Source organism: Ursus maritimus, assembly GCF_017311325.1.
Source record: "Ursus maritimus isolate PB19 chromosome X unlocalized genomic scaffold, ASM1731132v1 scaffold_X1, whole genome shotgun sequence".
Classification (NCBI taxonomy): domain Eukaryota; kingdom Metazoa; phylum Chordata; class Mammalia; order Carnivora; family Ursidae; genus Ursus; species Ursus maritimus.
In genome coordinates this window covers 45962616-45985602 of record NW_024423319.1, presented here as the reverse complement: position 1 = coordinate 45985602, position 22987 = coordinate 45962616, and the positions used below count along the sequence as shown (strand labels likewise).

At 44.3% G+C, this 22987-nt stretch overlaps 2 protein-coding genes across 6 annotated transcripts in view; both read right to left on the bottom strand.

Moving 5' to 3' along the window:
- Window positions 1-6: 6 nt before the first annotated feature.
- TIMM8A (translocase of inner mitochondrial membrane 8A) lies at window positions 7-2113 on the bottom strand. The gene is made up of 2 exons (XM_040630038.1): window positions 1892-2113; window positions 7-328 (listed from the first exon to the last, which is right to left on the bottom strand). Exons 1-2 carry the CDS (start codon window positions 2021-2023, stop codon window positions 167-169), a joined length of 294 nt encoding a protein of 97 aa, XP_040485972.1. The 5' UTR covers window positions 2024-2113; the 3' UTR covers window positions 7-166.
- Window positions 2114-2821: 708 nt separating this feature from the next.
- The window catches only part of BTK (Bruton tyrosine kinase), a 30824-nt gene continuing 10658 nt past the window's right edge, over window positions 2822-22987 (bottom strand). For all 5 annotated transcript variants that reach the window (XM_040630011.1, XM_040630020.1, XM_040630002.1 and 2 more), the window contains 16 exons: window positions 21017-21085; window positions 19345-19426; window positions 13049-13177; window positions 12694-12761; window positions 11566-11753; window positions 11103-11165; window positions 10471-10525; window positions 10118-10197; window positions 9825-9952; window positions 8919-8993; window positions 8276-8447; window positions 7543-7759; window positions 6462-6526; window positions 5743-5861; window positions 5065-5222; window positions 2822-3326 (listed from right to left, as the gene is read on the bottom strand). In XM_040630011.1, coding sequence (XP_040485945.1) covers window positions 3255-3326; window positions 5065-5222; window positions 5743-5861; window positions 6462-6526; window positions 7543-7759; window positions 8276-8447; window positions 8919-8993; window positions 9825-9952; window positions 10118-10197; window positions 10471-10525; window positions 11103-11165; window positions 11566-11753; window positions 12694-12761; window positions 13049-13177; window positions 19345-19426; window positions 21017-21085 — 1740 coding nt within the window. In that variant the 3' untranslated portion in view covers window positions 2822-3254. The remainder of the gene's footprint in view (window positions 3327-5064; window positions 5223-5742; window positions 5862-6461; window positions 6527-7542; window positions 7760-8275; window positions 8448-8918; window positions 8994-9824; window positions 9953-10117; window positions 10198-10470; window positions 10526-11102; window positions 11166-11565; window positions 11754-12693; window positions 12762-13048; window positions 13178-19344; window positions 19427-21016; window positions 21086-22987) is intronic.

Here is a 22987-nt window from a genome sequence, read left to right as displayed (position 1 = left end):
CACACACACACACACAAAATTGGTCTTTGTTCATTCTCAGATGACAGGATGTCCCAAGAGTGACAAAGGTGGGAGCCAATTCCCCCATAGCCTTTTCTTCAACTATCCCATCAACCGCTCTTCATTTCTTGAACTACCTTCCTTTTCCAAAGAGGTAATGCTGAGATCAGTCAGAAAGGCTTTCTGAGAAAACTGGCTTGGATTTCTGGGTCTGTTCCAGTCGATTCAAGATGAATTGGCTTGTATCAATGAAGCGCTCAACGCAGTTCACAAAACAGGCCTCAGCCCGACTGTCCAACTTTGGCCCAGGCTTGTCCATGCACTTCTCCTGCTCAGGACAAAATACAGAAACACAAAGAACTTGAGAAAAAAATCGGGGCGGGGGAGGTAGCTTCTTGTTATTTAGAGGAAAAACTTCACCTAAAAACAGTATCTGATATGTTACTATTTCACATTTGGCATGTGGCAAGCAGTTATCTACAGCTTTACATTAAATCCTCACAACCACCCTACAAGATAGATACTATCATTAATCCTCATTTTACAAAGAGGGAAGCCATGGCAGAGATTATCTTGCCCAAAGTTACTGGAACAGAAAATGGTGGAGCTATTACAGAGCCAAAAAAAGGGGGGGGCGGGGGCAAAATACAAGTGAAGTAACTTTCCCTGAATTTGGTTATAACTCCACAATGCTGCCACCATTAAATGCCTTTAGAGTAACTGCAGGGGAAAAAAGGGTGAAAGAACCAGTCACGGCAGTAACACCTAAAACCTACCAAAGAAGAAAAGGAATCTATTACCCAAGATTCTATAACCTTGTCTACTTAAGCCAGAAGTTCTTGACTCTCAAGATGAATGGAAAATTGCATGAATTTTTCTAAAGGGCCCACAGCTTACAGATTCTTAAAGGAGTCCTAACCATACCCCCTTCTGGCCAAAATTAACGAATCACAGGTTTTTTGTTTTTTGTTTTTTTAGGAATCAAAGCACCAAGGAGTACAGAAGTAAGCATCTGTTGAGGGTTCGGAGTCCAGCAACACCACAAGTTTATGTGAAAAGGACTACGGAACTGATGACTGTGTATAGTTCAAGATAAGTGATTCAAATGAATTTTGTCCCTTATTCTTTGCTGTGTACACAAGCCTCAGACTCTCCACTTCAAGGAAAATTATCCTCAGCCTCTGAATCGTATGAGGTTGTGTTTTTTTTTCCCCACAAGGCAGGGCGGTTATGGTGTCCTTGGCAGCCAGAGAACACTTTGATCCCAAGCTGCAAATGCCTTCCACCCTTTTGCCAAAGTCCCCTTAGAGGGCACACTCAATTCCTCAACCTTCAGACCTGAAAAGAGCCTGGTATTACACAACAATCCAACAAGACAGCAAATAAGCGTGTGTGGAGGGCGAGAGCGTACGCCACTGTTACAGTTAGTGGGCTAGAGCCACTCATTTCTCACGGGCGACAGTTAAAGCAACTGGGTAAGCCAGGTAAACCCTGGGAAGTCCAGGAACAGGAGACTCACTCCCGGGGAATCGGGGCTCCAAAAAAAAAAAAAAAAAAAAAATCTCCAGTATTGGTGGCTCTCATCAGTCTTGGTGACCAGCACTAAGAAGCTTCAACCTCAGGTGCCTGAAGTGCTGTTTGGGACAGGGGCAAAAGTCGGCTATGATCCCAGTCCTCTGCACCAACAAAGCCAAGGTCTGGGGTGAGAGCCCCCCGAGAGGCAGAGTCACCTTTTCTACCTTCCGGCTTAATGTGAGAAACCTGAGCAAACCAAGGGGGGTGCTCCCGGGTCCTCCCCCTCGCCGAATCCCGGACGTCCTGGGGAATCCCGCCGGGCAAGGACAGGGGGAGAGTAGGTACAGTGGCCAGGTCCCAGCCCCAGGCTCCTTACCCAACAAAGTTCCGTCATCTGGTGCACCAGTTGCTGGAAGCGTTGCTTCTGAGTCTCCACCTCGATGAAATGTTGCAGCTGTGGGTCCACCGAGCCCAAACCCGCCGCGGACGAAGACGAGGAGGAATCCATCCCAGCGCCGCCACGCGTGCCGAGACGAACTCCGCACCGACTCACCGACCTTCACGTGTCTCCGCGACGGAACCGGAACCACAACCTGCCGTCTGTGGGCCCGCCCCGGGAGCGCACTGCGCCGGCGCGTGGCCTTGCGCGTGGCCCCGCCCTCCGCTCCCCACCCCTACCTTCCCCCGCCGCCCGCCGCCCCTCCCAGCCGCCTGTGCGCCCCCCTCCCGGCCACGACCCCGCGACAGCGCCCCACGTGAGCTCTGAGGCCTAGCGGCTTGCAGTCAGCGCCGCGGTGCTGACAGAGACGTTATTCCAAAAAGAAGGGGAAAAAAGTAAAAAAGGAAGTTACTTAACACCACGTGGCCGGGCTCCGGCTGGCCCAACTGCCCCGCCCCTGCCCACTTCCAAATTGGCCCGCGCTTTTCGTGCGGCGGCGCTGGTACTGCCTTGGCCCAGACTGCTTGGCCCGTCTCTTAGCCATCCTGGGGCTCCAGCTCTTTGACGGTGTTTTCCCTCCTGATGGAGGAGAAAGAGGCTCCGGTGGAATTTGTCCCCAAATTTCAGATTCATTCCGGTAATATCACATGCCTGCTGTGTGCCAGGCGCTGGTGCTTTGCTTGTGAGTTTGTCTCCGACCCAGAGCCAGAATTTTCCAAGAGTCAGAGGGGTTAAGTTGCTGACGATCTTGTCGAGTTCTCAAAGTAGGAAAATGCCAAGCCAATGCCATGCAGCAGTTTTCTGGAACCCTGAGATAGGATGCTTCAGGGAGGTTGCATGATTAATCGAGATAGCAAGAAACCTTCATGCTTTCCAGTAATTTTATTTTATCAAAACACCCTCCCCTCCCATTTTTATTGACACCATTTTATTCCTGCCAAATTCTGCCTCCCTCCCCCCAAGCTCTAATGCCTACCCAAAGAGCTGTTGGACCCCTTCTCAGGCTATTTACACCCCTCCCTCCCCAAAACTTTCCATCCCAAATTCAGTCTGTCTTAATACTCCTGTAAATTTTTCTCTTCGAGAACAATACCAGGCACAATAATTCCTTGGCTTTTGCTCAGAAGGTACTATCTCAGAGAATTAAAGAAGGGAGTCATTCCTAGATGTAGAGAGGGGCCTTTGCGTATTCATTGAGAGCACGAAGGCTCCAGGGCCTGTAAGCCTGGGATTTCCTCCGAAGAAGTGAAATTGGTGCTTGTGGAGGAGAGGAATGGAACCAAGAAGCTTATTGGTGAGCTCAGGATTCTTCATCCATGACATCTAGGATGTTGCTCAGAAGAATTTTGAAAGTGGGGCGTTCCTCTGCTTTCTAAAACCAAAGAAAAAGCAGTGTGTTACAGTGGGCTAGAATCCAGAATTCAAGGGAAATGCAATGTAAGCAGAAAGTTTTATTAAGTATATACTGTATGCCCTGTAGCATACCCCGTCAATTATACACACACACACACACACACACACACACACGAAAGAAAAAAGAAAAGAAATAGAAGTGCTCCATGAAGTCCTTGTTCACTTTTCATCTTTAGTAACTCAGGTTATTAATGTGATGAGGACAATTTGCAAATTAAACTGACAAACACTGATTAAAAACTGAGGGCGAATTCATTACAGACTTGTAGGCCAGTGCATCATTATTTTGGATCCTCAAATGAAAAATGGCTACTAAACAAGTTTAAATGTTTGCCACAACTGAAACCTTGTAAACTTTCAAACACTGTTTTATCATCCTGAAGCGAAAGTTTTACAGAGGAATTAACATTTCAAGACCATGGGCTGCATCACTGAGCAGGGGTCCGGAGCACCTCGGACATTTTGTTACCACTGTCTGGCCTCTAGACTAAGGCCTGTGACAGGGCCCTGAGGTATTTAGTGATTCAGGACCTATTCATGCCAGAAAGGTTGTAATCCATCAGAACCAAAAGTCATCAATTTCTTGTTCCTTTCGATCAGTGGTTCTAAAACCTAGCTGAGTATCAGAATTTCCTGGGAAGTTTAAAAGGACATCTCTGGGCTCTGCTTCAGACATAGCCAATTGGAATCTCTGAGGATAAGGCCCAGTCATTTGCAGTTTTAAGAGTTCCCTGGGGATTCCGATATGCATCCAGTTTCACGAGTACTACTCTAAACAGGCTGTGGAGAAAGGGCCTGTCTGAAACATTTCAACCAGCAGAGTGAGGATGTTCTAGTTGGGAGGGAGCATAGTCAGTCCCCTTTAATCCTGCATGGCACAGGAGAGAGAAGGGAAATGGTTGTCCCTTTCTCCACGCTTTCTTTGTGACTTCACTCATTTGTGGAAGGGAAAGGAGCCGTGCTCTGATCCAAGGACCCACTTTTCACCCGACCAAGAGGGCTCCAGATTCACATATGTGCGTGTTGGACACTGTCCTGCCCTGCATTCATCTCCTACTAGAGATTTTGGTTGCCAAAGTAAGGTTGCCAAGGACCTACTGAAAAGTGGAGAAAGCACCTCTGAAAGAACCCAAGGTGAGAGCACCAGAATGTTTTAGTATAGCGGGCCAGACTTCTTATTTTCAAAATACCACATTTACCCACATACCCCATGATGCACCCCATTTAAAAAAAAATGATGACTACCTATTTTAGTTCCCTTTCAGGAGGGTGTTTTTTTTTTTTTTAATTCCAGTTAGGACCACAGCCAGAAAAGGTTGGCAGCTCGTTAGTAAAGTAGAAGAAAGGGCTAATGACTTCCAAAGGAATGAACATAAATTTTAATGGCTTTTCTTTTTAAGTGTCCCTATGCTCATCTGAGGGCCTTTAGCTTCCTGCTTATGCGAGGTGACCTGGCCCCACAACATCCCCTCTCCCTGAAGCTGAGTTGGTAATGGGGTCTGCTGAGCTTACTCTAGTGAGAACTAGATGAGCCTGGGGAAGTCTCTGGACATCAAAGGACTGGGGTACAGGCTGTGTCCCAGAATGTGTGCGGCCGTCAGTGTGAGGCCAGCTGCCACATAGCCAGGGAGAGAGGGGACTGGGTGGCTGGCTGGCTGAATGGGAAAGGAGGCTCAAGGTCCCCCCAAAACACTTACCTCATGCCAGCAGCTGTACATGATGGTATATACCCTCTCTGAAGCTAGATGAGGCCTATAGAGACGTAGGCCTTGGGCAATGTGTTCAGCGGTTTCACTGTTAGTAAATCTTTCATAAGGCATCTTCCCCAGAGAGTAAATTTCCCACATCAAAACCCCTAGAAAATGAAAAAAAAATGTAGTTAAGTCGATTTGCAGTCTCTTTGGGTAGTTGGGATCCTGGTCTTCCTTAGATCAACCTCAAATTTTAAATTCAGCTGATTCCCCACTCTGCAAATTTTACATTTTGTCCAAATTTCTGCTCTAGTACTGACCACGCTGGAGGGTAATCAGGGTTGTACTGGACAATTAGCTCCTCTGGAGTGAGACAGCCTCTTATTTGTCTTTGTAATTAGACGGTCTGGCAGAGTCCCTTGGTACATAATCAGTATGCAGACGCTGTGGAATACTGAATAAATTGTTCCTCTCAATATACTGTAAATTCTAAGAAGGCAGGGATCATGTCTAGGTTACTCTTTTTATCCTCAGGAACCCCTGTGGTGCCCAACAATAGTAAGCACTCCCTAGGGCTGAGAAGCATGAAAACAACACGTAACAATCTCTCTGTGCACGTTGCAAAGTGTCAATTTCCTCTATTGCATTCCTCTTCCTTTGAGCTGTATAATTTCGACCACTTACCAAAAGCCCAGATGTCAGATTTGCTGCTGAACTTGCTATACATAAGGACTTCTGGTGGAGACCACCGGACTGGAAATTTGGAGCCTACTGAGCTTGTATATTCATCATCCAGGACATACCTGCCGAGGGTTCAGGACTTGTTACTGTTACGATTTGGGAGAGCTTGACATTTACTTACATTTTCTTGGCACAGTCACAGGAGCCGAACGAATACATGCTTGCAGGCCCCCCCAGTGTCTTTTACAAATGTTACTTTTAATGTATTCCTGTTTTCTATCCGATTCAGCTTTCCTGATTGACACTATGGTTACAACAAGGATGGAGTGAAATAAGATCTATTAGGTACTCCCTTCCTCTTCTCCATCCCCCTTTCTGGTTTACCTTTCCTTCTATTCTGCCGCTGCCAGTGGGAATTAGACAGATCAGGAAAGAAGGAGGCACGGGGTAAGGACAACAGGATTAACAGATCAAGATAAGGTATTGGGGATTTTAGCTTAAAAAGGTGGAGGGAGAAAGGCGAGGAATGGCCTATTACAATAAAACAAAAGGAGGAAAGAAGCGACTTAAAGAATCCAGAGAAAGAAAAGGAATAGAAAGAGGGTGAAAAAGACTAGAATGAGGGGAAAACAAAGGGAGAGGATTCAAAACAATAATGCTGCCACAGTTTGGACTGTGCTATTTTTCCTTTTAGAGGGAAAGATCAAAAAAGGCACACTCACCTGGAGAGGCCGAAGTCAGATACTTTAACAACTCCTTGATCATTTACCAAACAGTTTCGAGCCGCCTGTAGTACAATAGTTACCAGTGAGACTCTGTCCCTGGCACACAGGTTAAAGGCACAAAGCTTCTGCGCACCAGGGGAAGGAAGCCAGAGAAGCCTCATCTCTTTCAACTCAAGAGACACTTTCCCACCCAGCAGGAGTCAGGTGATGCCACTGAGAAACTCTGATGCATTTCCACTACATCTAAAGCAAGCTGCTGTATAGACATAAGTAAAGCATCGAGGGCATGCAGAATGATTTCACTCACACTGATGATTCCCTGACACCCCATCCTCTACTGAATTGCTGAAGGAATGAGGGAGAACCGAAGGCAAGTGTGTTGTGTTTTGTTTTGTTTGCTTTTCTGCCAGTGGGACTAGGACAATTTGAGCCTTGGCCTGGCTGAAAGAAACAGGGGCACAAAACTCTGATGCCTCTAGAGGCCAGGCAGGCAAAGTGATAGAGGGAAGTGGGGTGGGTAGATTGCAGGAAAATGCAGAGCACACCGCTGGTCGGAAGGAGGCAAGCTGCTCCTTAGCGTGGCCTGTGAGAATGAGCCTGGTGTTTCAAGATGGTCAAGATTTTCAAGAGAAGCTGGAAATTCAGTTTTTCCAAATGTGTTTTTAAGTGTTTGCTAGCTAATATATAACATTAAACAACAACACAACAACAAATGTACCCATAGGCCCCCAGGACATGACTCTGCTGTAACCAGATGATGGCCCAGTGCCAGGAGCAGCCCCATCGGGAAGCAGGGTTGCCCTTCTGCCATGAAGGGCCCCACCATGTCCTTGCTGCACTGGGGGCCTGGGCGTGAGTGGCGGCTCCAGCTCCCACCGTGGCGAGGCCTGTAGTGTCAAGGCTGGAGATCCTCAGCTGGCTGATCCCCGGGACACAGGCTCAGCTAACTCTGAATGGTGTCTAGATAAAACTGAAATGAAGGTTCCGGCCACCCTCCTCATCCAGGTATGATACACCTTCTGCCGCTACTTCCACCCCCTCCATCCTTGGTCCCAGGCCAATTGTTCTGAGGTCCTACCAGGTCTCGGTGAAGGAATTGCTTTGACTCCAGGTATTCCATGGCCTCGCAGACATCCTTGCACATCTCCAACAGCTGCTGGGTCTGGAAGCGGTTGCGCATTTCCCTCAGGTAGTTCAGGAGGCAGCCATTGGCCATGTACTCAGTGATGATGAAGATGGGGCGCTGTTTGGTGCAGACGCCGTACAACTGTACCAGCTTCTCATGGGACAGATTCCTATGGGAGAGGCAACAAACCAATGCTCCCTTTCTGGCTCTCCATACTAATCAGAAAGGGGCAGGAGAGGAAGAGGGTTGGTCTGGAAGTAGAGCATCTGATAAGGGACCATAATAACAAGTCAAGCTTCCTCCTTCCCACCCTAAACCCCAAAAGTGCCTGATATTGAGGGTGGGCAGGGATACGGAGCCCAAACAGAACAGAAAATAAGCCCAGGGCTGGCTGAACACTGAGGCTAATCAGAATCCATCTTCCTTTTGAAAGTCTCATTTTTCACATTTATCCTCAAATCCTACCGAGCTGGTACACACCCAAACCAACACTATTATCCACCCATATCTAAGGCAAAGAAATGATTACCTTAGTAGTTAGTACTCCTGACAATCAAAGAGTGACCTCAGGCCCTGGTCCCAAATTTCTCTCACTCAAAGTCACCTTAAGTCACAGAGGAAACTGTCCTGGTAATTCCTAGACTCCAGCAACTGGATTGAGAGTTGAGTTTGGGCTGTAACTCACATCATGACTTTGGCTTCTTCAATGAACTCATCCTCGGACATGGAGCCTTCTTTGATCATCTTGATGGCCACATCGTACTGGCCTCTCCATTTCCCATACTTCACTACCCCAAACTGTCCAGTCCCCAGCTCCTTCAAGAAGGTCAGGTCCTTTGGATCAATTTCCCATGATCCTATAACAACAAAGCCTCAATATGATTTCTGGGGAATCGTGTATGTATAATAGGTAAGAATCCCTACTAGGGGTAGAAATAGGCAATCAGTAAAAGGGAAATACTCAGTAGTACTAATCTATCTTTGCTCAGGTAAATCTCAGGGAAAGGATGGTTACTGGTTGGAGGAGTTGGAATTTTAGGTGCCAGGCAGCCATAAAGGAAGGAGAAACTAGACAGCCTCTTAAAATCCCTTTATGATTATGTTTTCTTTAATCACACAATTCAAAAATAATCCCTCTGTGAATCTATGTGTTTGCAGTCCCAGTAGGAGCCACCAGAGGGAGAAAAATTATTAAATAATTTGTTTGGCTCTGAATCTTCCTGGAGGCAGCTGGTGCGGAACTGTGTGCTGCAAGGTCTAGTTGGGTCTGCCAAATGTAGTCCTTGTCACTGGCCCATCCACCCTACCCTAGAGAAATAAGCAGTTACCATAGCCCAGGCCCGCAGTGGAAGGTGCATTCTTGTTTTGTTGAGACACTGGATATTTGAGCCTAGATATGAGCCCTGAAACATACAGAGAAGAGGGTCATGCTGCTGGTGCAGTGTAGTAGCTGGAATGCTGCACACACCCTCATGTAAAGCCTCACACTTCTGACAGTCATCTTTCCAGTACATTTTGAATCCCAGGAGATCTCCATGAACCCCAATGTTTCTGGAAGCTTCTCCTCTCACAAAAGAATTTTCAGAAGAAAAAAAGAGAGAGAGAAAATACTCACTGAAATACACTCCCCAACTAAATATATGCCCCACCTCCCAGCCCAGGCTTAGCTCACTTCCAACTTCTGCTTTTGATACTGAAAAGTGTTATTGGGATCCCATAAAATGACGGCCTTGATGCTGCCTTGTGTGAAGGTAGCAGATAGCAACAAGTCTTCTCAATGAAGCTTATCCCATGTCTTCATGCCTTCACCAATCTCCAGGTTTTCAAATGTCTACCCTACTTAGAAACTGTCTCCGGGTATTTTCTAACCTGTATGTTTTTTGAGGGCAAGGACCTTGACCAATACTTTCACTGTGTTCTCCTCCAGTACCAAGAAAATTGCTGAGTATATCACAGGAACTCAATGAATACTTGCTGATTTGTTAATTACCAGGATCTTCTAGGTCTTTCCTCAGCCCTAAGCATCAGTCACTATATAAGAAGTCTCTCCCTACTGGCTGTAAAGTCAGCCTTTGACTGCCTCTTTACTTGATCTCGACCTAGCATCATAGGGGTTTTCTTTCCCCAAATCTGCACTGCCCTGTGTGGCTTTTTCTTTCCCCTCGCCACCTTGTCCTGAATTGCTTCTCCTGGTTCTTGTCCCATCCTTCTTCTCTGGTGCCCCTGATACTCACCTGCAGAGTTATGCTGATGGTAGTTGATGAGCTCAGGGATGGTGCTGAAAAGATGCTTCTCTGCCAGGTAATACTGGCTCTGCGGTGTGGAACACACAACATAATGGCGTATCACCCCTTGAGGGTCCCTGAAGGAGTGGAGGTTGAGTCAGCATCTTGGGAACAAGGGTTAACAGGACCCAAGAAGCGAAGTGAAATTGAATTTTGAGTGTAAAGGGCAGAGACAGCAGGAGGGGCACACCATAAAGCACCTCTGTCCTTTGTCCCCAGGGCCTTGAAACAGTAACACTCACCCTGTAGATTTAGCAAACACGGACACAGTATATTTTCCAGCTTTGCTGGAGTCTCTGACAATGAAACCTCCTTCTTTCCCCTGAAACAAAGAAAAAGACGCCGACTTTAAGGAGGAAGTGGTGCTCACACCTGCATTCCACCTGCCCGAACTTGAGAGAAAAATCGAAGCCCTAATTTTACTGCCAAGTTCCACGTTTGAGCTGCAGCATCATTGCCTTTGAAAGTGAAAAGTGTAGTTGAGACCCCCCCCATAAAATGACAGTCTTGACACTGCCTTGCCTGGAGGTGACAGAAAGCAGCAATCCCTCACTTGTGCGAGGAGAATGTCATTTGCCTGTGGCCACACCCTTACCTCTTGCTTGAGCAGTTGCTCAGCCTGACTCCGGGTCATGTGTTTGGAATACCACCTGTAAAGGGAAAATGCTTCAGTGGCTCTTAGGCCATGGTGTTAGCAGCTTCGAGGCTAGAGCGCCTTCCACAGCTCATCTGTGCCAGTGGTTCCATCAGTTCACTCAACTCCTACTTACTGAGTACCTATCATGTGCATAGTACCCTGCAGCCCTTTCCCAAAGCCTGGCTGGAAATGAAGAGTAGAGGACAAAAGGCAGGTGGCAGAGGGGTGCAGGGATGGGATCAGGGACAGGGCACCCAAGGATGATCCATTTCCACGATTAGGGAGAAAGGACAGTGACAGAAGTTTGACATTTTCACCCTTTCGAATGCTTCCTATCCAGTTGTCAAATCCTTTTCTTTGAGTGATTCTTCTGGATTTGGGGGGAGGGCATGGTGACCTCTCCAGCTCTCATAAGCAAAGGGTGCTTGGCATGAGGGTAAGACATAGCTACTAACTTAGGGTGGTGGCATCATTTGATACCACTGGCACTGACTTTAAGTATCTTGAAATAAATTTATTGAAAGTATAAACATATATACACTGTATTCGGTTCCTCTGGGAAGACTGTGTGGGCACATAAGCATACTCACTCATACATTTCTATAGAGTCTTCTGCTTCGGTGACATAGTTACTAGGGATGTAGCCTTCCTGCCTGTAGAGGAGACAATGTGGTAGATCATCCAGCACTTCCCATGCTTGGAGGGGGAGACAGATTCATGTGCCCGTATCTCTGAGCTCAGAACCAATCTCAAATGGAGCTATATAAACCACGCCCCTCCCTCAAAGAGGATCATGCCACTGATGCATCGCTAGGCACACATGGCACTGATTATATGTGCATGACAACATATGGGCCAGACCCTACCAGCTCAGAGATGTGGCCACAAGTAGAGCTGCACTCTGGGAAGTATTTGGTGGGACAGCATATTCCCTTTGGTGTGGGAAGAACACTTGCTGATTGGGACACCGAGTAGGGGAATTATGCTGCAAGATTCTGCTCACGTGTGGAGAGGGTGGGCAGAAAAGTTCCAGAAGAGCTAGAGTGGACTCACCCATTTTTATCCCGCGCTCTCCACCAGGGTAAGTTGCTCTCCTCCAGGATAAAATACTCGTCACCCTTTCGTAGCTGTAGATCATTTGCGTTCATTGGCATGTAATCATAAAGGGCTACAACCTTTTTCAGCTCACTTGCAGAGACAGGTGCTGCTGTTGGCTCAGGGGGCAGTGGCTTTTTCAAGATCTGTGTAGTTGGGGAAAAAAGTAGGGGGTGTTTGGCTAGATATCAAGCACCCTCTTCTTCTCCCCCAACTCTTTGGCTTACTAGAGACAACAGTCTAACCTAAAACAGGCTTTTAAAAAAAGGTTTATTCAGCATTCATTCAAAAACAATTTTCAAATACCTATGCTGGGCTCTCAGCCTGGAGTGCACATCAGAATTATCTGGAGAGTGGTTAACAATCCCAGGCAGTTTCCTATACCAAATATGTCAAAATCTCTGGGGGTGGGCCCCAGGCATCAGTATTTTTAAAGCTTCCTGGACAAAAACCATGTATAGCCACGACCAAGAAACCTTGGCACTAAACTAGTACATGGATCTACTGACTCTGAATCTTGGTTTCCTTGTTTGTAAAACGAGCATAATAACTCTTGTCCTGCTTACTTACAAAATACGAGAAAGTGCTTTTTAGACTTCGAAAAGTAACCAAAAAATCAACTTTTAAAATAATATATTACTGGTAGAATCAAGTATTGGGTATATGGGTGTTTACTGTTCAATTCTTACAACTTTATGTTTGAAAATATTTTTCATTTAAAAAAAACAGGCTTTGTTTTGTTTTAAACAGGTGATTGGATTAAATTATTGCCTAGAACTTCCTAAGAGCACTCTATCTTACAGATGAAGAGTGGTAAGGTTTGTTCTATTTAGGACAAATCCCATGTCTCCACAAGAACACCAATTAACACTGTCAAGTGCCATGGGAGTTCTAAGACTGGTGTTTTCAGGGTGTGACTGTAAGTTTCTTTTTTTTAAATTTAAACTTTAAGTACTACTCTATGCCCAGCATGGGGCTCGAACTCACAACACCAAGATCAAGAGTCACACGCTCTACTGACTGAGCCAGCCAGGCACCCGCGTAAGTTTCTATTTAAGCAGTAACAGCACCAATTTCCCTGTATACCTGGTCCTCCTCGGGTGTGGGAGGAAGGGGCTTTTTTGTCTTTCTGTGAGAACTCCCAGGTTTTAAACCTGCAAAGTAAGAAACCAGTGTTGATATAGAATGCATCTTAGGAAAGGGCCCAGGGACAGGTTTGATCAGACACTTAGCTTTTGTACACAGTGCATTTAGGAAAGTCAGGAAAAGTCTGAGTGGATACAGCCTTGTGCCAGGTCACATGGTTTGGAGAGCAGAGCGTCAGCGGGATTTCGGCCCCGACTAATCCCCTTTCCCAGGTCCCTTTGAACGTTGGCCAACCCTTTAAAGAGTGATGGATAGAATCAAAAGAGGGAGAAATTATATCGATCAGATCTCTTACTTCCATTCCTGTTCTCCAGAATTTGGCAGCCCATCGCATTTTTGGCTGTCTGAGAGCAGCAGAGATACTGCCCATCGATCCAGAAGCAAGGGTGGTATTTCTGTACCAGGTCACTGTTGTACCGGATTACTGTAACAGGCAGAAAAGAGAGAAAGAGAGCACATCTGACATTCTGAAGAATTCACCATTTGCATGTTTTCCTCTTTGACTAAGGTTGGTGGTGAGCTTTGAACAACTGCCCCTTCCTCACCCACCCCGAAGGAAAGCAGACGACAGAACCAGTTAGCTCACATCCCTGGCCCTGGAAAGTTCTTGTGCAGTTCTCTGCAGTGGTCTGTCATGATATCTATCTCCTGACTACCAAGATAAGAATATCTGATGTCTCCAGAGCCCAAGAGCGCGCGCGCGCGTGCACACACACACACACACACACACACACACGTATACATGTTATCTGTTTTCCCAGTAACCATTTCAGTCTTCTTGTAAGGCAAAGTGTTGACTATGGTGTTCTTTTCCAGATACAGGAAACAATGTGCCCAAGCCAAACTCTCACTCCAGTTCTCAGCATACCAATGTCCCAGCTACCTGAGTGATCTTTTAGAGATATTTGCTTTAGTGAGAATGTCTGCATCAGGCTTTCTGTGTTCATAGAATAGTCAAAAGAATGGGGTTCAGGAGCAAATGAAGTGATTCTGCCTCTAGAATAAACATGGTTCCATTCTTCTTAGGGCCACCGAGGTGGGTTGAGCTCATTGTGGGAAATAAATACAGCACCTCCATTTCCTTCACAGAGTCATGAGGTTCAAAAGATCTCCCAGAAGCCAAAGTACATTGTAAAGGATAGAGTGGTTTGCAGATAGGAGGAATTGGTATTACTCTTTTTAATACTGTGGCATCTCAAGAATCTTAGCATGAAGTCCATTAGACAAGTCATCCTGGGATCATGTTGTCAGATAACAGAAAAGCAAAGACAACGGAAATAATGGACAACAGCTAGCACTAGGGCAAAAAGACTTCAACTGGTCTAAGTTTATGCACATTTGAGGGGCATCTGGGTGGCTTAATCGGTTAAGCATTTGCCTTCGGCTCAGGTCATGATCCCAGGGTCCCAGGGCCAGGCTCCCTGCTCAGTGGGGAGTCTGCTTCTCCCTTTCTCTCTGCCCCCCCATGCTCTCTCTCTCAAATAAATAAGTAAAAAACATTTAAAAAAAAGACTATGCACATTTGAGGACCTACACATCTCAGTGTTTACTGCTAAGAGGAAGCCCACATAACTTTTTTAAAAGATAAAAATAAGACAAATTTTTCTCTGTAGAGACCAACTCAAGTTCTTAAGAGCGTGCTAGTCACACTCCATTCACTTAAGACTTTGGGGGAAGCCTAGAAGCTTCTGGTGGCCAGGTGCATTTTACAGGCAAATGAACAAAAGTGCTGTTTTTTTTAAAGTGCTATTTTGATGCTTTTCTAAACATGGATTTGAAGACTTCTAACCACTAGTCCCCTGCCCACCCTCACCCCTTAGTTTCTTAGCACTCCCCTTCACCATTGTATTACGTACAGGGTGGTGGGAGGTGCAAGCTATAAGGGGCTGCACTGTCTGTAGAGAATTTTATTTTACTTTTAAAAAAATATTTTAAAGTTATTTATTTATTTATTTGAGAGAGAGAGAGAGAGCATGCTCGTGGGAGCATGGGGGGAAGGGGCAGAAGGAGAGGGAGAATCAGACTCCCTGCTAAGTGTGGAGCTGGAAGCCGGGGCTCCACACGGGGCGTGATTCCAGATCCCAGGACCCTGAGATCATGACCTGAGATGAAGGCAGATGCTTAACCGACTGAGCCACCCAGGCGCCCGTCTATAGAGGATTTTAAAACAATAATAAAACCAACCAAAAGTCTGTCTTTTATCATTACCAGGTACTGTCAATTTTGAACAATGTTCCGGATATCAGCTAGGACTGATTGCTCTCACTACCTCCACTCTCTGTCCTTACCGCCCCCCACCACTATTCTTCACCCAGGGATTTGAAGACCCTCCGGTGCAGGCTTAGCCCCTGGTAGACCTGCCAAGAATCCTTCCTCAACACCTGGCTGCTCTGATAACTAAGCCCTGCTAATCTGCTAATGAGGGCACATAATGCTTTCTGCCCTCTCCACCTCCAGCAAATCATAAGGCGCTCACCCTACATTCCCAAATACTGCCTGCCCCTGAAGAGGTCCCTTGAAGATGACACCCTTTCTTTTGTTGGCCAATTCAGAGCTGGTCTTTCCAGCTACTTAGGAGAGAATTGCAAAAGTAGGGTGTCTGTTATGGGCTAAATGTTTGTGTCCCCCCCCCCGAAACACATATGATAAAGCCCTTCAATGTCATGCTATTAGGAGATGGAGACTTAGGGAGGTAATTGGGTCATAAGAACAGAGTCCTCATGATGGGAGTAGTGCCCTTATAAGAAGAGACTTGAGAGAGCTTTTCTCTCTGTGTGTGCCATATGAGAACACAGTGAGAAAGGAGCCATTCTGCAAGCCAGGCAGATAGTTCTCACCAGCAACCAAATCCACCGGCACATTGATCTTGGACTCCCCAGCTTCCAGAACTGTGATAAATCAATATTCGTTGTTTAAACCCCCTGGTCTATGGTAATTTTTTGATTACAGCCCGAGCTGAGCAACACAGTGTGCGAGTGAGAGGGCCAGGAAAGACTGCCGTACCAAAGCATAGGGCCGGTCCTGTCAGGGAAGCACTCATGGTTGGTGCACATTCTCCAAGTACTCGATGGGCTGCTTTCTCGTGTTCATATTTATCAGGATGATGGCTAAAACTCTGTTTCAGGTATGCATATTGGTTGTTGGGGTTTTGCCAATGCCACTCTTTCCCTCATTTTTGGTCGGGTCAGGCCTTTTGCTTATTTTTGACGTTGCAATTAGGAGAGGATCTATTGAGCTTGACCAAACAAAGATTCTAGAGCGAATGCAGACACATATCTGTGGTGCTATACCATTAAAGTGCGCACTGCCATGTTCAAGGAAATGGGAGAAGAGAGCCCATGGCTAAGTCCTCAGGGATGCAACCCCTGCATGGAAAGTGCCACTGAAAAAAGATGGCAGCTCGATATGGGGTACCCGAGACCCTACTTTCATTTTTTTATTTTTATTTTTTTAATTTTAAAAAGATTTTATGTATTTATTTGACAGAGAGAGAAACAGTACAAGCAGAGGGAGCAGCAGGCAGAGGGAGAGGGAGAAGCAGGCTCCCTGCTGAGCAGGGAGCCCGAGGTGGGACTCAATCCCAGGACCCCGGGTTCATGATCTGAGCCGAAGGCAGATGCTTCACCGACTGAGCCACCCAGGCATTCTGAGGCCCTGCTTTTATTTTTTATTTATTTTTTAATTTAATTTTTATTTTTTTTAATGATTTTTTATTATATTATGTTAGTCACCATACAGTACATCCCCGGTTTCCGATGTAAGGCTCGATGATTCATTAGTTGCGTATAACACCCAGTGCACCATGCAATACGTGCCCTCCTTACTACCCATCACGGGGAATGGGATAAGCCGGTGAGGCCCTGCTTTTAAACTGAGGTATAACTTCCACAATAATAAAGTGCGCAGTCTAAGGATACAACTAGCCACATTTGTCTACAGCCGTTTAACCACCACTCAGATCCAGCACCAGGGAAGGCTCCCTCATGCACTTTCATAGCCAATACCCCTGCAGAAGTAACCAGGACCCTGATGAAGTCCCCTTCTCATATTAGTGATTTTCAGTTGGTGCATTTCATCCTACAGTGGGATAACTTATCCCTGGAGTAGGATTTTACACCTGCTAGATTATTTCACAATTGGCATTGCCAGCACCTAGGGCTGGTCTGGTATTGTTAGGACTTGCACCTGAATCTCCTAGCAACTGTGGTATTTGTTGCAAGGTGCTTCCTATTTAGGTCATGTTGTCAGCCCGAGCAGGTTCAACAAGACATACAGCCAGGTCTAGAACAGCTGGAAATGAAATGCCTTCAGTAAAATGCAAGAGAAGAGAAGGCAAAATTGCACCTTAACCCACACTACCCATCCACACTAATAACCCAGTTGAAGTGGTGGTGTTTTCTATTTGTTTTGGCTTTATTTTTACTGTTGTAATTTTACTTGCCCAATTAACTTTAATAGTGGCGCATAACCAGCACTGTACGTTTGCCATTTGAGTCAGTAAACCAAGTTTACAAGCTGGGTATTCTTATCCTCTGTCATTGCTCATACCTTGAACATAGTGGACCCTCAGTAAGTATTTGTTAGGCTAATCTATGACTGGTTTTGAAATTAGTCGTTTAAGTGTAAAGGAGTCACTAACTTGCACATGTCACTTTTTTTTTTCTTTTCTGGTTCTCCCTCAGTATGTCCCACCTTTCCCTATTTCCAAACTAAATCCTAGCTGTCCATCAACATGGAGCCCTACCATCTATGGTGGTTGTTTACCTTACAGAAAAATCTTCTAACACAACTACTGTTCCCTTTCTGTGTGCAAGGCAGTGTGTGAGGCACTGTGGAGAGAACCAAGGAAGTGCAAATATATATGCACTCCGTGTGCTCATTTTGTACCCCTACGGCTAAAGCAGGCCTCTTACCTCAAAACATGCCAAGAACTGGACTTTGTGGTACAAGATATCACCAATTTGCAATCTCAACAGGACCTTACTCTAGAATATCTCGCAGCCAACTCCAGGTGTAATTTCTGGACTGGAGAACAAAGCAGCAGGATACTATGCAATAAGCTTAGGCTCTGGAGTCCTGCAGACATAGGGATGTGGTCAAGATCCCGGCTGCACCTCCCAGCGTGCCCATGAGTGTGGTCATGCGCAGGTTACTGAACCTCTTTGAACCTCCGTTCCCTCATCTTTGAATAGGGGAATGATGTGTACTTCATAAGCTTATCGTGAGGATTAAAAGCTGGTACATTTGAAACACTTGGCACAGAGCTTGGAACATACTAAGTGCTCAGTACGTGTTAGCTATTACTCTTGTGTTCAGCCCAAGGCTGCTGTGAGAATTAAATGAGATAATAAATATAAGGTGTCTAGCTCGGTGTCTGCTACGTAGCAAGAATTCAATAAATGACCCCTTTCTTCATTTCTCCTCTCCTCTTTCAGCTTGAAAGATTTGGTGATTTTTATTTTGGCCAATCAGACTTGCACTCAAGGGAGTGACTAAGGATGGTACCGCGAGCCACCGAATATCAGAATCTAAATGTTGAGACAAAGGGCTGTCATGCAATAACCCAACCATGCTGTTATCAGTCTGCCATCCTTCCTGTTTCTCTAGGCAGCCTTTCCTGATGTCAACTCAACCAGTTAATCTCTCAGTCACTTGACATGTGGCTATATATACACACAAATATGTCTGCATGCATCCTGTGCCGCGAGCCTTTAGAGTCAAGTTTATCTCAGCACAATGTATGGTCTACGGCAAGTGCCGAAACTGTGTTCAAGCGTAAGGGTTCACAAAACAAGGAACATGAACTAGTGCCTTAGAAAATATTTACCCATAATGAAGAGATGTACAGTGCTTTCCTGTACGGTGTTTTACAGTTTTCTATGTGCTTTTACAGATATTACCTCATTTGATCATTAGGACAGGCCTGGAGGTAGGTATGGCCAGCATCATTATTATTTCTATTTAAGAAGAAGAAACTAAGCCTCAGAAGAAGCTCATTGGCCTACTTGCCAGAGGTCACCCAGCTTATTTGTGGTAGAAGAGGGCTTGGAAGAAGCTTCTCTACTCTGACTCCAAGCACTCTCGTGATCATCTAATTTTTGGAACTATGTATTTCACACTTAGGCTTTGAAATGTTGCAATGACCACTGAGTGACACACCACACCACCCTTGTAATTGGTGTGAAGAGCGGGACTGTTTTATAGATAGGGAAATAGAGGTGCCTACAATTACAGAATTGCACTAGAGAGATAGTGGTGGAACTGGGTTGAAACTCTTGGCCTAGCATGTTATCTTTTATTCATAAAATGGAATATGAAACTCAACTGTGTCACTAATATTAGAGAAAATGCAATCTGTCATCCTTCCCCCTTGTCGTCCTCCTTCCCCCCTCCCTCCTCTCTTTCCTTCCTTCCCTTCTACCTCTTCTCTTTCCTCTTTCTCTCACCTTCCATCCATTCTTCTTCTCCCTCTCCTTTTCTTCCTCCCTCCACCTCTCTCCCTCCTTCTGCTTGTCTCTCTCTCTTTTCCTCCCTCCCCTCTTTCTTCCTTTCTTTCTTTGGAAACTAGTTTATTTTCTAAGTAGTTCTCACCATTTTTGAGCTGGTGAATCCAACGCTTCCTCAGTTCTTCAGTTGGGGAGAAGACATAAAGAGGCCCTTCGTCATACACAACCTGAAGCAATGGACACACAGACTTCAGCAGTTAGGACTGAGAAAAAAAGAAGAAAGTCCTTGAAGGAGCTAATCTTAAGCTACAGCTTTGTATATTCGCAGTGGAAAACAAAGAAAGGCAAGGTCTTCAGTCGGCAGTAGAGCTGGGGTTGTGTGAGCTATCTGAAAAATTCCTGAACAATTCACACCCAGGACTGTAGGACTTAGAAGCTCTTAGCTTTTTAAATAGTCCTAGATCCTCTTGACTTGTGTTTCAATTTGTGGGTAAACTTAGCTTATAATATTTCCCCCAGCCTTGGTGGAGACAGGGTTTGTGTTTATTCAACAAAGAATGTTTTATGATCTTATTAAACCTTGGGTTTGTATAGAAGAGAAATTGAAGTAATGATTTGTATAACTTAAGTCTTTTTTAGTACATATAGATCATTCACTTGGATAACATGAAGCAAAATTTTAACTCATGCTTAATTTTTCTCCTACTGTCTAGGGGCCTCCCCTTGCCAAAATAAACCAAGTTTGGAAACACAAAAGAGTAAAGTTTATATTTACTTCAAAAAGAGTAGAGTATATATTAATCATTGTCATCAAATCAAACAGGCAGTATTTTTTTTTAACACTTTACATATCCAAGGCATGGTGTTAGGTGTTCTGGAGGTGCATGAGACATGTGGTTCCAATTCTCACAGACTTAACAGACATTACATAGTGGATTCTGAAATCACATGTAAAATAATGGGAATTATCTGCTATTTAGCCTTATCCACTAGCCCAGCCAAAAAACATCATCTTGTTGAAAGACAACAATAGTAGAAACTCTGTCTAAAACACTCCTCCTTCACAGGTTTTGTAAACTTTGATACCATCAGGGACACAAACAAGATCCTTGCACATTTTTCTTTTTGCTTGTTAGTCTTGCTGTGCTCATAAATCCATGACAGAAAGCCCCCTCCCCTGAGACTTTCCACTTCCTTTTCTGGCTTTCACTGTTTGCAGAGGCTGCTATATTCACAACATGTGACCTACAGAGTTTTCAGGACACAAGCAAGCCAAATTGAAGATTGATTCTGAAGCACTTGCTCTCTTTTACGGATTACAATGCACCTCTGAAACAGATGTCTATGTGGCTCTTCAGTTATTTCAGACTAGAATAGAATTTAGGTTTATGTGTAAGTCTAATAAGCCTTCCCCATACCGAACTTCCTAATAACTACTCCTTCCCTCCCCTTTTCTGTCTCTTCAACCCACATGACCACCATTAGACAGATAGGCAGAACCAGAAGGAAGTGAAATGCTCCCTCAACAAACAGAGCATCTTTCTCAACACAGTTATCAGAGACAAGATACACCATAATAGAATTACTGCCATTATGGATTCACTTTGAGGTGCAGGGACTAAAAGGTACCATGTTAAATTGGGAAAACAAAAAAGCAAACACTTTTAGCCCATGTCAGTCTCATTTCGTACTTCGGCTTCCTTGTCCACCTCAAATTCTGTTCACTGGGACCTAGTGTTCTTCACTGTGCCCTGCACCCCAACCATAATTATTACATTACAGGTACCTTTGAGAGCTGGTGAGAGGAAATACCTTACCTGGAAGGGGTAAGGGAACCTTTCAATGATTGAAATCTGCTCCATTTCACTGGACTCTTCACCCCTTCTCTGCAAGGAAAGATGAAAGCATATGCTACTGTAGAAAACAGTGTGGAGGTTCCTCAAAAAGTTATAAATAGAGCTACCTTACGACCCAGCAATCTCACTGCTGGGTATTTACCCAGAGAATACAAAAACACTAGTTCAAAGGGATACATGCACCCCAGTGTTTACAGGAGCATTACTTACAATAGCCGAGATATGGAAGCAGCCCAGTGTCCATCAATTAATGAATGGATAAAGAAGATGTGGTATATTTATACAGTGGAATGTTATTCAGCCATGAAAAAGAGTGAAATCTTGCCATTTACGATGACATGGATGGAGCTAGAGAGTGTAATGCTAAGCGAAATAAGTCAGAGAAAGACAAGTACCATATGATTTCACTCATACGTGGAATTTAAGAAACAAAACAAAGAAGCAAACGAAAAAAATGAGAGAGTCAAAGCAAGAAACTGATTTTTTAGTATAGAGAACAATCTGATGGTTACCAGAGGGGAGGTGGGTGGGGGGTTAGGTTAAAGAGGTGATGGAAATTAAGGAGTGCACTTGTGATGATCACAGAGTGATGTATGGAACTGTTGAATTACTATATTGTACAACTGAAACTGATATAACACTGCATGTTAACAAACTATAATTAAAATAAAAACTTTAACAAAGAAAGCATAGTTATTGGTTGGTGCATTGTTCTTTTTTTGGATTTCCTTCTATACTGGGAGTCCTCTGCAGTCTTCAGAAGAATTTCCTGCACAGACAATGCTAATTATTAGAGATTGCTTCCTTTAACCCAGCAGGGACACATATCCATAGGCTCCAGCACATACATGTTCAAAAAGACCTCAGGCATTTCAAACCATCGAGGAGAGGGATGTTACTCAATCAGTGGTGCTGGGACAAATATTTAACCACTAATTTTGGTGTGTGTGAGTGGGGGGAGTTAGGTGGCTATTTCACACCATACGTCAAAGTAAATTCTGGATGGATTCAAAAGCTTAATATAAAAATGGAACTATGAGTGGACAGAGAAAAAACATAAGTGACTGAATATATATAAACTTACGGGAGATAAGACTTCCCAATATAATGCTAAAGGTTAGAAACATTAAGAAAAAGATGAACTAATTTGATGACATAGATTTTTAAAACCTAGAATGCTAAAAACGAACAAGTAAAAAACACCACAAACTTCAAGGATAAATGAAAAACTGGGGAAAATATTTACAACATGTATTATAGTTAAGGACTGATACTCTTAAATATATCAAGATCTCTTAAAAAGTACTAGCAATAAGGTAAACATTTCAATGGAAAAATGGGCAAAAAAATGAACAGGCAATTCACAAATGGAAAAATGTAAATGAACCGTAAGACATATAAACATTCAACCTTATGCATAACAAAAAATTGAAAAATAAGTCAGCAATGAAATACCACTTTTCTTGGCTGTCAAATTAACAAACATTTAAAATATCTGGTATTGGAAAGAATGTAGAGAAATAGAGATACACCCATACACAGCTTGTAGGAGTGTATGAAATCTAAATCACACTGCTAGAAAATAAAATAGAATAAAAAGATAAACGTAACCAAATTGTGCAGATTTAATAAAGAGAAGAACAATTTTACTTCTAGGAAGTTATTATAAGGAAAAGAATAGCAAAAGTTCATAAAGACGTATGCAAGGATGTTCTCAACGTGGTTATAATATCAAGTTGGAAACAAATGTGTACTAATAGGAGATTGGTTAAACAAACTGCAATGTATTCATAATAGAGAATACCACACAGCCACTAAAATCACGACAAAGACTTATCTATTGTCATGGGAAAAGTTTCCATATATTGTTAAAGTGAAAAAGTAGATTACAAAGCAAGATGTGCAGTATGATTCTATGTTTTAAATATATAA